Genomic DNA, 15,065 nt, shown 5'->3' with positions numbered 1-15,065 from the left:
AAGCGATAAGGGGGAAACATTTAACGGATGAAACTCTCTGGCTATAACGTTTTATGAAGGCGGACCAATCTCGGGTTTCTGCTGTACGGGGCAACAAATGGGCTATCCAATCCCTAATGCCGGCAATAGGGCGGGGCGAACGTCCCATAGTTGCAAACAAGAAATGAACGAACCCTATAATGAATATAGATGAAGGAAGAGCAGAATGAGTGGCGGCACTTACGAGTCTCGTTCCACCGCTACGGGAACCTAGCGGAGTCAGAAACAATGTGCTTAGTTTTGACAAAGAAATACTTATGCCAAAACTTGCGACTTGCTCAGTCGTCGGTCCCAACCACCAGCCTTTTTGTGCTACGATGCCTCAAATGCACCATAGTACCCCTATGGAAGCTAGGCGAGAACAGGTGCAAGAGGTGATGGATAGAAACATCGCATTCCGCCAACTCTGCATACTTGGTCAACAACAGAAGTATTTTGAGCGTATATGGCGAAAGTTGTACTGAGCAAACTTGGTAGAACCTGCAGAACTCCTTCGCGAATGGGAGGAGGGGAAAAGAAGAGCTAATCACGAAAGGGTACTCGTAGAAAGCGTAGTACCCAGGTTTGTGGACCTCTACGAAATCCCTTCCCGCTGGAGCCATGTCAACATGAGCGGGAATGCCGTACTTTGCACAAAGAGCATCGATGTGAACTTGTTCCGTCTCAAAAAGTACGGGAGTAGGAGTAGGAGGGGGATCTTTGAGAAAGTCACTTCGAGACATGGGGTGTCTCGACAATAACTCCTCCACCGTAGGAAGACTATCACCTTCTTCTACCGCCATATCCTCACCACCTGAAGGGGGCGCCTTGGACAATGGGGAGGCCTCAAAAACCCCTTTACGAGATCGATGTGATCATGACATGCTTTCGTTAAAAAGGGTAACGACACAGCAAAAACAAAAGAGTGTGAGAAGAAGAATCAGACACTACAAGAAAAAAGCTTATCTGCGACCAACATTTAGAGACGAGTTAATAATCCCGTCTCTAAAAGTGTATGTATTGCGATGATATTTTATTGTGGTCCTTAATTCTGTATTTTATTGCGAAGGTACTAAATCTGGTCCCTAAAGAAACTAGTAACCGGTCCCAAATTATAATTGAGGGGTTATGAGTGGGAGAGAATGCCGCCAAATATAATACTAGACTATTAAAAAAATATTATTTTCTAAAAAATAGGCGCCAAAACTAATTTACTAAATTAAAAATTCCAAAAACTAAAAGACTGTTTTTCCAAAACAAACTCATCGACCTGCAGCTTGCCCTAGTCTCAAAACACAAGAACGCTGCTGCTCTGTCTTCCTCTATCAATCTCTCAGAAATTTTGTTTTCTCAAAGCAAGGGTTACGAATTGATTTGTGAATCGAAAGTCTGCCCTAATTTTCAACCTCTATTTGCGAATCCAGGTACGCCTCCTCTTCTGAGTTGCTCCTTTTCTTCTTTTTCAACCTCGCTTTCTAAGTTGCTCGTTCTTTATTGTGAAAAAACTGTTGATGATTCTGTTTTCCAGTCTCTTGCATCTGCCTTTTGGTTTGATAGGTCATAGGCAAAGGCTAGATTGCTATGAAGTTTGCTAATTGAATCCGTACACATTGTCTGCTTTCTCCTTCGGATTTGTATTGGCTGTAGGTATTGACAGAGAAGGGATGTATGGACTTCTTATTAAATTTTGTAAAATTAAAACCGGATAAACCTTTTGTATATAATTTCACTTGAGAGGACCAGAAAAACCTCCTTGTTCGCATATTTGGTTTAGCAAATCTGCTCTAATATTCTGGGCAGAAGTGACCTCATCTGATCTTTGCGAGCAAATATGTTTCTCTTTTAAATAATGTGCATCTCATTAGAGAAGTAATAGATTGATTGATTGATCAATACAGAGATGAAGTATGCATAAGTCTCCACCTATATAGAGCATTAGACTTGAAGAGCAAGTAATTATATGGCAAACAAGTCTTGATATATATATCTGAGAGACTTTTGAGACCCTCGATACAACAGCAGAAGTTTGAAAAACTGAAAATATCTGCTGCTAGATACCTGAATCTAATACTGATAATAGAAAGAAGTCAAAATGAGCCAAATAGATAGTAGAAATTCAAGCAGATCCCAACTAACTTGACATTAAGACATAGTAATTGTTTGGAGGGAGGGTGGGGGAGAAACATCAGTTGTTATATCATTTCTCTATTCCATGGTGCATTGTTCACTAGTAAAGGTGGTAAAAACGAAAAAGCCTGCAGTGCTCAAACAAAAATAACTAGAGAAATAGACAATGAGGTTGATGGTTATGATATACATTTTTGATTGTATTCTTGCCCTTTTACTGATTTACAAGGTTTAGGAGAACTCTTGTGATGCATTAACTCAACCAATATTTTGATTATTGTAGGATAAGTTTGAGAGTGTTGACATGAATGATCATCGTGATCATATCTTGGGATGGATAAAAGAGTTATGGAACAAATGGAGAGGACACTTGCATGCAAAATATGTGAAGGACAAGCCAATCCAACAAGCTCTTAAGAATATTCCAAAGGGAGTAGACAAGAAAGAATGAGAGTGGTTAGTAAAGGAACATTTTTCTTCTGAAAGTTTTCAAGTATGCCGAACGATTTAATAGTCTATTTCGCCAAAGCATATGTAGTCTGATTTCCCCCTAGCGCCAGATATCTTTTTTCCGCTATATCAAGAATCAAACCTAAGTATATTATTTAGGTTTATTACAATAATTATATTTAAGTTTATTGTTTCACAAAGGTGAGAAGCGATAAGAATGCAGCAAACCGAGCTAAATTGAAGATGCTTCATCATATTGGTAGCAAGCCTGTTCGAGAGATAATTTATCAAAAGGTATTATCATAAAATCTCTAATTTTCTAAAGGAAATATTTACGAGGTGCTTACTGAGGTCTGTCTCATTTTCCTTTGATCTGTGACCCATCATGCTTCTTGTTTAGAAGGGCAATTCTTTTTATTTTTGCATCTGTTGTTGAATGTTGAGGGTGACCTTTCTATTATGGTAAGACTAGTCGTCCACCTGCACTTTGCGCGGTTATGTATCTATATTGTAATACTATATGTGCTTAATAAATTGTGAAATAACAAAGCTGCTATTCCCGAAGTAGCTATTGCAAGAACAAGATCAGATCTTGGTTATGATTTCTTTCCACAAAAATATTGTTTTCCCAGTTCTACCAAGTCCATTCATGAAAAATAACCTCCCCCTTCCTTCTTGTTGCTCGAATATTCAATAGGACTAGTAGTAACTTTGTGAGCTGATGTCTGACCTTCAATATTTAAAGATGCATGTAGTCGTCTGTTCTTCAGCTAGGTCGTGGCCATTATAATTAAGCTCTTCATGCAAAAGCCTATTTGATTGACTTGACAACAATGAAAGATCTCGCAAAAGAGTGGCAGTCAAATCAAACTCTCCTGAGGATTGTCTGGTTTTTGGATTAAGGAATGTTTTCAATCTCTAGCAATGTGTAGTTCAATATTTGTTGATCAGACAATTACTTTTTGAACTGAAAGCTCTCAAATGACAATCTTTCTATTAAATATTCAGCACATTTTCAATTTCTAAACGAGGTATTTTCTGACATGTTTACCTTTGATGTAAAAGGCGGGAAAGATGACAATCCACCAGATTTGGCAACAATTTTCTTTGAGACTCGTAAGAAAAATAACAAGCTTGTTGAACCTGAAGCAATTGAAAAACATGTATGTTTAGTCAACTGAATATGTAAATTACTTGAAATTATTATCGGTTCTAATATAAAATATTTCTTCATATGTTTTGTAGGTTCAGATTGAAGAAATAGTTCAATCAGGTGCATCTTTACCTACCATAGAGATAGTAGAAAAGTGTTGTGGACCTCAAACTCGTAGCCATGTATTTGGCTTTGGGGGTGGAGTAAAGGCGTAAGACTTGAAAGGTGACACTTCTTCAAAGGCTGAATTACTGTCCGCTGTGACGACCCGGCCAGTCGTCTCATGAGTTACCGCTCCGTTTTCCCCTATTTTAGCTTCTTTACGCTTCGTTATCCGTGTTTTATGTGATCGGGTTGATTAATTCGAGTTCGGAGAGGATTTGGTAAGAAATGAGTCACTTAATCTCTTTTAAGAAGGCTTAAGTTGGAAAAGTCAATCGGATGTTGACTTATGTGTTAGAAGGCTCAGAAGTGAGTTTCGATGGTTCGGTTAGCTTCGGGAGGTGATTTGTGACTTAGGAGCGCGATCGGAATGGGTTTTGGAGTTGTAGAGAAGATTTAGGCTTAACTTGGCGAAGTTGATATTTTGGCGGTTCCGGTTGATAGACGAGATTTTGATATAGGGGTCAGAATGGAATTCCGAGAGTGACAGTAGCTTCGTTGTGTCATTTGGGATGTGTGTGCAAAATTTTAGGTCATTCAGACGAGATTTGATAGACTTTTTGATCGAAAGCATAATTTAAGAGTTCTTGGAGTTCTTAGGCTTGAATCCTATGTTAAATTGGTGATTGATGTTGTTGTGAGCGTTCCGAAGTTTTGAACAAGTTTGAACGATGTCATGAGATGTGTTGGTACAATTGGTTTGAAGGTCCGGGTAGGTTCCAGGATGTTTTAGGCCAAAAATTATAGCGGTAGCAGGTCCAGAAGGGTTGCAGGCCTCGAAACTCACCTGCGCGGTCCACACAAAAAGAAGTGCGACCACGGTATTTGCTGTGCAGACCGCACAAAATGAAGTGTGGCTGCGGTAAGTGTTGTGCGGACCGCACAAAATGGTGTGCGGCCGCGGTGAAGAACATTCTGCTGGTCCTACTTCGGAAGCTCATATCTTTTGATATACAAGTAATTTTGAAATGATTCAAAAATGAAAGTTGTATCCTTTCGTGTCTAGTTTCCAGAAAGGTAAAGATATTGCAATTTGGACATCTGTAGTGAAAGTTATGAGCAAAATACTAAAGCCGGTCACTGCAAATGAAAGCTTGTGCGGCCGCGGTCGTTTTTGTGCGGACTGCACTGGTTTTGTGCGGACCACAATCGATTTTGTGCGGCCCGCGGAGGTGAAAATCTGTGGGGTACTCTATAAATACGAGGTTTTGGGTTTTATTTGATATTTTGACCTAAAGAGCTCGGATTTTGGTGATTTTTCGAAGGGTTTTCAAGAAATTCATCGGGGTAAGTGATTCTAACTCAGATTTGGCTAGAGTACATGAATCTATCATTGAATTCATCATTTAATTTGTGATTTGGGATGGAATTTGGGAAGAAAATTGTGAAATCTTTCAAAAATATAAAATGATGATTTGAAGGACCAAATGGTATCGGAATTGGATAATTTTCGTATGGATAGACTCGTGAGAGTATAAGGATTCTTGTTTGTGAATTTTGTCAAATTCTGAGATGTGGGCCCGAGGGTCGGGTTTGACCAATTTTTGGAATTTTGTGATAATTCGATTGTTTTTGCTTGGGCTTTGTTCCCTTAGCATATTGTGACGTATTCGTTCTGATTTTGGATAGATTCGACGTGCGTGGAGGCCAATTCGAGGGGCAAAGGCGTCGCGAGCTAGAGAATTAGCCGGTTCGAGGTGAGTAATGGTTGTAAATGATGTCCTGAGGGTTTGAAACCCCGGATTGCACATCGTAGTGCTGTATTGAGGTGACACACGCGCTGGGTGATGAGCGTGGGGTCTTTTACTACTGGGGATTGTGACTTGGTCCGTCCCGATTGATGATTTTACCGCGTATTTGACTGAAACTTATTTGTTATCGTCATGATTTGGGCTGATTGCCATATTCGGGCTTCGTACCAACTATTTGAACCCTCCGGGGATTTTTATCACTAATTCCTCACTATTTGACTTATTACTTGAACTCAGTCCTGTTGATATTTACTGTTTTACAAACTCAATCACTTTTATTCGTATTTGAACTTAAATGATATTTCTAAATGATGTTTTGGGCTGAGAACTACTGTTTTACTAATGCCCGAGGGGCTTGTGATGATTTTCGGATTGAGTGAGGCCGAGGGCCTGAGATACTTTTTATTGCCACGAGATGGCTTGATATTGCGCTTGGACCGTAAGGAGCCCCTCCGGAGTTTGCACCCCCACAATGAGCGCGGGTACCCATCATGATTTAAGAGTGAGCCCGAGGGGCTGATATTGTACCGAGAGTGAGCCTGAGGGGCTGATACTGTTCTGAGTGATTGTTACTGTGCTCGATGGGCGAATTTCTACTTGCTATTCACCCGCTAAATTACCTGTTTTACTTGGTTTAAAGGAACTTCATTTGATTTCTTCATGGATTTACTGCCTTAAGTGATTTTACTGCTTGATATAGAATTGCTTTGTGCCTTTACGTGTTTTCTTGCTTTCAGCCATTATTTATGATTATTACTCACTGAGTCGGAGTACTCACATTACTCCCTGCATCGTGTGTGCAGATTCAGGTATCGCAGAGTTCGCTCCTGAGTGCTGATCCTCCTAGTCCAGGCAGTGTTTTCGGAGACTACGAGGTAGTTGTTGGCGTCCGTAGCCCCCGTTCCTCCCTTATCTTACTATTTTCATGTTCTTGAACTTCTGTAACGGACTTTGTATCTAGTAGAATGGTATCCAGAACTATTAGCTGCTCATGACTTGTGACACCCCGGTTTGGGCTGTGTCGGGATGGTTTCTACTGCTGTTGTCGTTAATTCCGCAAATTATGGTTATTATATCACGTTTTAGAACTACTTATGGTATTTAACTGTTTAAAAGAGGTGGTTTGTTTTGGTCTGGCTGGCCTTGTCTTCACGAGAGGCGCCATCACGACCGGGTTCGGGGAATTGGGTCGTGACATCCGCTCTACGTTCAACTCGAGAGGAAAACAAATCTTTGAATGAGGAAAACAAATCCTTACATGATCGCTTGTCTACCTTAGAAGATGAGATAAAAGAAATGAGGAAAATAAAGGAATACTTTGCTGCTAAACAATCACATGTCTCGCCTTTGACATCGCACGTTTCAACTGAATGACCACTACTTTTGACTGCTGACCAAGTTAGTAACAATATACCCTGCTTTTTAAATTTTTTGTTGATTTATATAGTCATTTCTATCTTATTGCTATCTCTGTTGTCACTGAGGATTTACCTTATCCTAGCAAAATAGTACTAATTGCACTATTCAAATGGCTGGGTTAGTGATTGCTGGAACCCTTGCTAGATAGAAGTCGATATGCCTTCAGCATAAATACTGTGCCCATTTGAAGTAAAGCCTAGAACTTTTTTTCTCGAACAGTAAAAGAGCATTTTTATTGACACCAGCACTAAGTACTACTGAAATATCCAGTGTTGGAGCAGCTGTAACATGCGTTTGTAATTCCCCTTCCTTGTGATCATCAGAAGTACATAAGTCCTTTGTGATATGTAGTCGAGCAGCTACATTTTTTGAATTTTGCTGTTGTTTTACATTACTTTTATATCACGCGTACTCCCAAGTTCACCTTGAACCTTTCAATGGTTTGACATTGTGGCAGAAATAGCCTCAGATTACACTCATTTGCTTGCACACATGACTGATATGAAGATACTATCTATTCAATTTGTTATAATAAAGCATACAGAACATATTTTGTATGTATGTGTTCTAGCAAACATATATAATCTATGCCTTTAGTCCTACTTACTCTCAAGCAAGGTGGGTGCTAATCTGCTGATATGTATTAGCATTTGTGAGCTCTCACAAATATTAGTTCATTAGTGTACAAAAGACCAGCATTTGGTACTACTAGCTAGTAAAACTTCTACAACATGAAAAACATGTTTGTGATATACGCTCACTCACAATTACTCCTGGAAATTTGTAATACTTCACGATCATCTCCCTTGTCATGAAATCCAGTAGCACCTTTAAAATTTGCACCTTCAATAGCATAATCAGTAGCACCATTACTAACTAATTTTCTATATTCCTCTAGCCTTGTTGATATTGCTGGATACACCTGATGAATTTAGATTGCTTTTGGGGTAAGCGGTTTAACCATTACTATTGTAAATTAACATATATTGTTTTACCAATAGTTATTTATCGTCTTTTCAAAATTTTGTACTTACAGGTTTTGAAGATTGAAACTACAAGTCAAGATGCAAGTTTGGAAAATACACAAGCTCATTATTATTTTGCTATGTAAAACTTGATATCATATAGTCTAGCTCAGGATGTTAGCTAAGTTTTTTTGTTAAGGTGTCGAGAAAATACTGAAACTAACATCATGGGATGTTAACATTGCAATTAATAACTTTATTACCTTTTTATATCTAGATTTTTCTATAGCAATTTGATATTTATTGATGAAAATAACTTTTTTGTGACATTGAGCTTTAGGAATACTTGCGGTCAATAAGATCGAGATTAGAAATATGGTCGTTAAAGTTACTACAATTATTTTAAATAGGGACTAGTGTTGCTCGTCTTTAAAAGATAAGTTACGACCAGTTAAAGAGTGGTCGCTAAAATGGGTTAACCACCGAAAAATATATATTTTTCATAATATATTTATCGTCTAATAGGGAGGAGAAAAGTGGTCGCTAAAACTGTTTTACGACGAGAAAATATATAATTTTAATAATATATTAATTGTCTATTGGGACGAGATATGTAGTCTCTAAAGGTATTTAACGACTAGACCTTTTATCTGTCTCTAAAAACATTTAACGACCAGTTTTTTGGACCCGTCGTTATTGACCTTTAGCGGCGGAAGCTATTGCGACCGGTGGCGACCAGCTTTTTCCCGTCGCAATTAGTTTATTAGGACCAGATTTGGATCTTTAAGGACCATATTTCCCTTCCTTAAAGACCGTTTTTCTTGTAGTGAGAAGGGTGTTAGGACAAACTCGGAGAAATAAGGAAGGATAATCAGAAGTGAAATGGCCAAGATTTTTTGAAAAAACAAACCCTCCACCTATTTATAGGATTGGGTGGAGCTAGAATCGAAGCGTAAGGTCGCAAAATTGCACCAAAATCGAAGCGACAAGCCATCAATCCCCCATCTCGAAAACTTGCGCAATGATGACGCACGTGAAGATGATGTCATTTCCCAGTAAAATGCTTTACTTGGTATCTTGCTAAGCACGCTGACCGCCTACCATTGGCCAGGCCGTAACGCCTCGTAGGGTCAAATTTCTCCGTAAGAGCGCATGGTGTCCTCCCATCGAGGGCGCACCGAGTTGCAACCCCGACAAGCGGAGGGACTAGCTGTATGGGTCCAAATTTGAACAACCCCGACCGTTGATGAGATCCTCGCAGCTCGACATCTTGCAGAGGGCGACTTTGAGGCGAACAAGAGACTGTACGACCCTTGCAGTAGTGCAGACCCATTAAGGGACATTAGGAATATTCCCTATAACTTGTCTTTTAGAGCTCAGAAAGGTGGGGTTCCTTATATATATAACGTGAAACAACTTTGTAAGGGCTGGGACTTTGGCTAATCCATAATTCTTACTATATACTTGCTTACATAGAGGATTGAGAAGAATATTGTTAAAAGTCTTTTTGGTCTGGATAAGATAAAGAATTCGTATCATCCGTATTCCCCTTACCTATCTTTCGATCTAGAGATTATTATACTTAGCTAAGATTTACCCCTTCATTTTCTTTGATTGATTTGTTCAAAAAGATTCCGATATCTATTGAGTCAAACATATATGACACTGATATAGTTTAAAAAGATATTAGGTTTTTTCCCCTCTCCTTTGGTTCCTCTTTGACCTCTCTTTGTTGGAGTTAGTAGTGTCAAATCGGTAGATTGGGTCGATTTTAAGTGAGTCAAAACGGGTTGAGTCAATAATTGGGCAGATGAAATGACCCGTCCAAAAGTTATTTGAGGTAAGATGGACTGAGTTAAGATGAGCTAAAATTTGGGTCATAGCCCTACCCGCCCAACTCTTATCAAACTTTACCTTTTTATGGTCTTATATAATTGTAATAGCCCATAAATTTCAAACAAGGACATATGAGTCATTTAACAAAAAAAGGAAAAAGATATAAAAAAGGGGCCGTAGCCCACCAGATTACAATATGGTAAAAAGGTAAAAGCAAAGAAAGGGATTAAGGGAAGGGGAAGGACTCATGGCAAACACAAAAGAAAAAAAAGATGGCTTTGGATAGTAGAAGGATTCTAATACAGGGAAAACTCACATGCAACAATAAGTTAAGGGACCTGGTGAAAAGCTTGGCAGCTACTTTTGAGAACAAAAGAAAACGTGAGATTTGCACTTTTCTTCCGTTGAAGAGCACCAGGATAATTCAACGAAGAGAAACTAACTAAATACAAAAGTAGGTAAATTTTTGAACTTAATTTATAGATTTGATTCATAAATTCCATGGCTATAGAGTTGGGGTTAAGAATTAGTTGAAGAACTAATATTAATGAAATAATCCAGTTCATGGAATTTTTATGAATTGGTACCATAGGTTTGGGGTTATAAACTTACATAGTCTGTCTATACTAAAACAGAAAACAAAAAAGAAGAAGGGATATTCCTCCAAAAACCTTTCCGTTTCGTTACTGATTGGTAATCAAATATGATTGCTACTAATATTGGTGATATTGGAAAAAAAATTTACGATGTAATTTTGATAGCATTGAGTTGGGATACTGAAATGGGTCTTAATATTCCAAGTAGAATAAGAGGGATTTGTTGGATTATTATAATTCGGCAAATTAAGAGCCAAATATGAAACTCTTAGGGTTGGGCATTCTAAATTAGCTACGAATTAACCGAAATATGCAAATTAACATGAGATCGATATCATGTAATTATAGATTGATTGGAGGAAGTTGTACGAATTGCTCGAGATGAAGCATTTGGTATTTCGGCACGAGTACTATAAGTAATAATCTTACCACAATTTGTGTTTTCATAACTTGCATGATTTACACATGATTTTTAATATGAATATATTACCAATTATTTTGAGTTGCATGTGGGACAAGTCTTTTACTCTATATGATACCGAAATAGTTATTTGAGATGATTACCGTTGTTTTAAATATTTTTGCTGTCACTAGATATGTTTTACCGTTACTTGAAATTACTGTTATCTAAATAAAATTACATGATTTTATAAGAACCGAAATGCCCTATATTGTTTTAAAATATTTTCCTATGAGTATATACGGATATAGAGACAAGTATAAATGAGAGTAGACTTTGAAGGATCCCGTAGCTAAAGGCGGTGTTCGTTAGACCTGGTGCACCTTGTATTTATCGATTACAGAGTACAGTTATATCTCTCGCTAGTGGGAAGGTATAAATAGCATACCGTTACCGATTCCCTCAAGTAGGGACTACCGTTATATTTGACTTCTTTCGAAAAAGTTCACAGTTATACCGATTACATGATCCGTTCATTGAAACCTTCCAAATTTGAATATTGATATTATACAGTGGTCAGCTTACTACTGAATTGTTAATTGTATTATACTACAAGAAAAACATGATGAGACTGAAAATTATTTATTGTTTCTGAAAGGGCACTTTTATGTTATTTTCTGTTTGATATACTAGCATGTTTTCTGACTTGTCCCCAATAAAAATGGTTGTGGTTAAGTGTTATTACTCACTGAGCTATCGACTCATTTTCCGCTATTTTTTTTACAGAGACAGCAGTTGACGCGGGCGAAGATTTCATAAATTAGAGTGCACAGGTTGATCGTTCTTGGTGAGCCTCGCACTTGTTCGCGTGGGCGGAGATTTTTATCAATTGTTATGGTCTTTTGTTTGAAGTCTTAGAGTCTCTCCATGATCATTCCTTTAGTGTCTTGAGTATTCTTAATTATTATAGACTTATGTTGAGTATCGCTCATTCTTATCAAATTTGGATATAAAGTAATATTTCTAGTTGTTAGTGGGTGGACTAGTAAAGGTAGATATTTATTTTGGTTAATTGATATAGTCATTGTCATTTGATTGCTATTAGGATGTTTGGTTGCAGATTTGAGACATGAAAAGTTTTGGGACAGTAAAAAAATAGGAAAAACTCTGTCCGATTTTTTGTAAAATACGGATGAGGCTTACTTGGGGGCACTTGCTCCTAAGCACCAGTCACGATCCTAAATTGGGTCGTGACAAAGTTGGTATCAAAGCTTAGGCTTTAAGTCCCGAGTCATGGAGCAATGTTTAGTAGAGTCTTGTTCATGGGTATGTAGAAGCCCATACTTATGATCTTGAGGCTACTCAACATCTAATAAGGTTTTCCCTTCTCTCATTCTTTGATCGTGCACTGAGATAACTTGAGATTTACTTTGGAATATTTCTTTCGCAGATGGCTAGGACACGCACACCCTCATCTGCTGGACATGGTGCTGGACGTGGTGCTACTCGGGTGGTGGTCAAGTTGGGGTTCATCAAACTAGAAGACAGACTGCTCCTCAACCTGGAGTTGGAAACATGGGTCAACCCCAAGCTGCTATGCCAGATCAAGTGCAAGGGCAGGGAGTTCAGGACGCTCCACCACCAGTGCCAACTATTGTACCTACTGTTGCCTTACATGCAGACGCAATGGCAAGGTTATTGAATGTGTTGGAGGCATTGATGCCTACTCAGGGAGGAAGTTCAGCTCCTCAGGCTACTTTGCAGACACAAGCACCTGCACAGACTCAGACTTTCGGAAATAAGGAAGTATCCCTACAAGAGTTTTTGAAATTGAAATCACCAAAATTCATAGGTTCCGATAGTTCAGCAGATCCTCAAAGTTTCTTGGATGGGACACTCAAGGCATTACGTGCTCTTGGATGTTCTAGTGAGAGAGCCGCGGACCTCGCAACATACAAACTAGAGGATATGGCCAACACATGGTATGAAACTGTATTGCTAGGAAGGCCAGCAGGAGCAACACCAGTGACATGGGACGAGTTCACTAAGTTGTTCAAGAATCATTTTCTCCCAGACAGCCTGATGCAAAAATATGCTAGAGACTTTGAGAGATTGGTTCAGACTCCAGATATAGATGTGTCAACATATAACACTAAGTTTTTTAAGCTGGCTATATATGTTCCTTACTTAGTGCCTACCGATGAAGCTCGAGTTCAGAGGTTTGTTGATGGATTGGTTGGTCGTCTATACACTGCAGTAGCCCACAGATGAAGACTTTATCCTACTCTAATGTAGTCGACCTTGCTAGAAAGATTGAAAACAAGGGACGTGATGAGCGTGCAACTGGTGATTTACGTAAGAAGGCCAAGACAGGAGGGGCTTTCAGTGGCGGTTTTACTGAAAATAGAAGAGCAAGAAATCAGGGACAACAACAGGTTCTCAGACAGGGACACACATGTCTTCACAGTCCACATACAGACCACATTACAAACAAGGTAATAGGGGACCATCATCTTCTGGACATCGTAATTCTGGGCAGATATATGCCACTACTCCAGTTTGCCAAACCTGTGGTAGATCACATTTGGGCCAATATCGTGTTCTAACTAGAGAGTGATTTTGGTGTGGCCAGTTAGTACATCACTTGAGGGATTGCCCTCAGCCTCCAAGAAATTTCAACTAGGCTTCCATTTAGTCAGCTGCACCGACTCAGACTACTCGTAACACTTCAGGTGCTACAGGTACAGGAAATAGAGGTCGAGTTGCTGGAGACCATGCTATTGTGAATCAAGGACAAGGGAATGCTGGTAGAGGTCAGGGGAGAGTTTTTGCATTTACTAGACAGGATGCTCAGACCTCGAATGTTATGGTTACAAGTATTCTTTCTGTCAATTCATTTGATGCACTTGCGTTGATTGATCCGGGATCTACTCACTCCTATGTGTCCTCGAACTTTGCTTTGAGGTTTAGTAGATAGCCTGAGCTATTGAATGATCCTTTTCTAGTTGTTACTCCTGTTGGAGAGTCTCTATTAGCTGAATACGTGTATCATGCTTGTCAGATTCGGGTTGAGGGTAGAGATACTCTAGCTGACCTTATTGTACCTTATATGATTGACTTTGACATGCTGATAGGAATAGATTGGTTTTCTTCTTGCTATGCTATAGTCGATTGTCATGCAAAGATCGTTAAGTTTGAGATACCAAATGAACCCAGTTTTATTCTAAGAAGGAGTCAGGTTCAAGAGATTTGCAAAGTTGTATCTTTTATAAAAGCTCAACGACTTCTGAAGAAAGGTTGCTTGGGTCTCTTAGCTATTGTAAATGTCACAAGAAAGGAAACAGTTAATATAGAAAATGTACTAGTAGTGAGAGAATTTTCTGATGTATTTCCTGAGGATTTACCAGAATTGCCCCCAGTGCGAGAAATAGACTTTGGTATTGATTTGCTACCTGACACATAACCCATATCGATACCCCATATCGAATGGAACCAGCAGAGTTGAGGGAGCTAAAGCAACAGTTACAAGATTTGTTAGATAAGGGTTTTATTAGACCTAGTGTATCACCATGGGGTGCACCGGTATTGTTTATAAAGAAGAAAGACGGATCCCTGAGAATGTGCATTGACTACAGGCAGTTGAACAAGATAACAATATGCAATAAATATCCTTTGCCTCGTATAGACGACATGTTTGATCAGTTACAAGGAGCTGCCCATTTTTCAAAGATTGACCTCCGTTCTGGTTATCATCAACTTAGAATCAAAGATGAAGATATTTCTAAGACTGATTTCAGAACTCGATACAGGCACTATGAGTTTCTTGTGATGCCTTTCGGATTGACTAATGCTCCAGCAAAATTCATGGATTTAATGAATAGGGTGTTCAAGACGTTTCTAGATAGATTTGTAATAGTATTTATTGATGATATCCTGATATATTCTCGTAGCCAAGGAGAACATGAGGATCATCTCAGGACTGTGTTGCAAACATTGTGAGAACATCAGCTTTATGCTAAGTTCTTGAAGTGTGAATTTTGGCTAGACTCGGTATCATTTCTGGGGCATGTTGTTTCCAAAGATGGAATTATGGTAGATCCTAAGAAGACAGAAGCTGTGCAGAAATGGCCCAGGCCTACTTCTCCTATAGAGATTCGCAGCTTTTTAGGCTATTATAGGTATTTTGTG

General features: G+C 38.9%; 1 protein-coding gene and 1 long non-coding RNA gene across 9 annotated transcripts; both read left to right on the top strand.

The window, feature by feature from the left end:
* The first annotated feature begins 1,267 nt into the window (after positions 1-1,267).
* LOC104220335 (uncharacterized) lies at positions 1,268-8,333 on the top strand. 8 transcript variants are annotated; one of them, XR_011406301.1, is made up of 8 exons: positions 1,268-1,442; positions 2,429-2,601; positions 2,797-2,889; positions 3,661-3,758; positions 3,841-3,973; positions 6,465-7,059; positions 7,979-8,027; positions 8,117-8,333. It is a non-coding gene; the product is annotated as an uncharacterized lncRNA (long non-coding RNA). The 8 variants fall into 8 exon arrangements; XR_011406300.1 differs by adding an exon at positions 5,540-5,607 and having other exon boundaries at positions 6,465-8,027; XR_011406298.1 differs by adding an exon at positions 5,540-5,607 and having other exon boundaries at positions 3,841-5,197; positions 6,465-8,027.
* A 4,119-nt stretch (positions 8,334-12,452) lies between these two features.
* LOC138888530 (uncharacterized) lies at positions 12,453-14,340 on the top strand. The gene is made up of 4 exons (XM_070170405.1): positions 12,453-13,096; positions 13,186-13,372; positions 13,591-13,690; positions 13,883-14,340. Exons 1-4 carry the CDS (start codon positions 12,453-12,455, stop codon positions 14,338-14,340), a joined length of 1,389 nt encoding a protein of 462 aa, XP_070026506.1.
* Positions 14,341-15,065: the final 725 nt, after the last annotated feature.

The sequence above is a fragment of the Nicotiana sylvestris genome, chromosome 3, assembly GCF_000393655.2.
Source record: "Nicotiana sylvestris chromosome 3, ASM39365v2, whole genome shotgun sequence".
In the NCBI taxonomy this organism is placed as follows: domain Eukaryota; kingdom Viridiplantae; phylum Streptophyta; class Magnoliopsida; order Solanales; family Solanaceae; genus Nicotiana; species Nicotiana sylvestris.
Note: the sequence above shows the minus strand (reverse complement) of the source record. Positions and strands in the feature narration are given on the sequence as shown.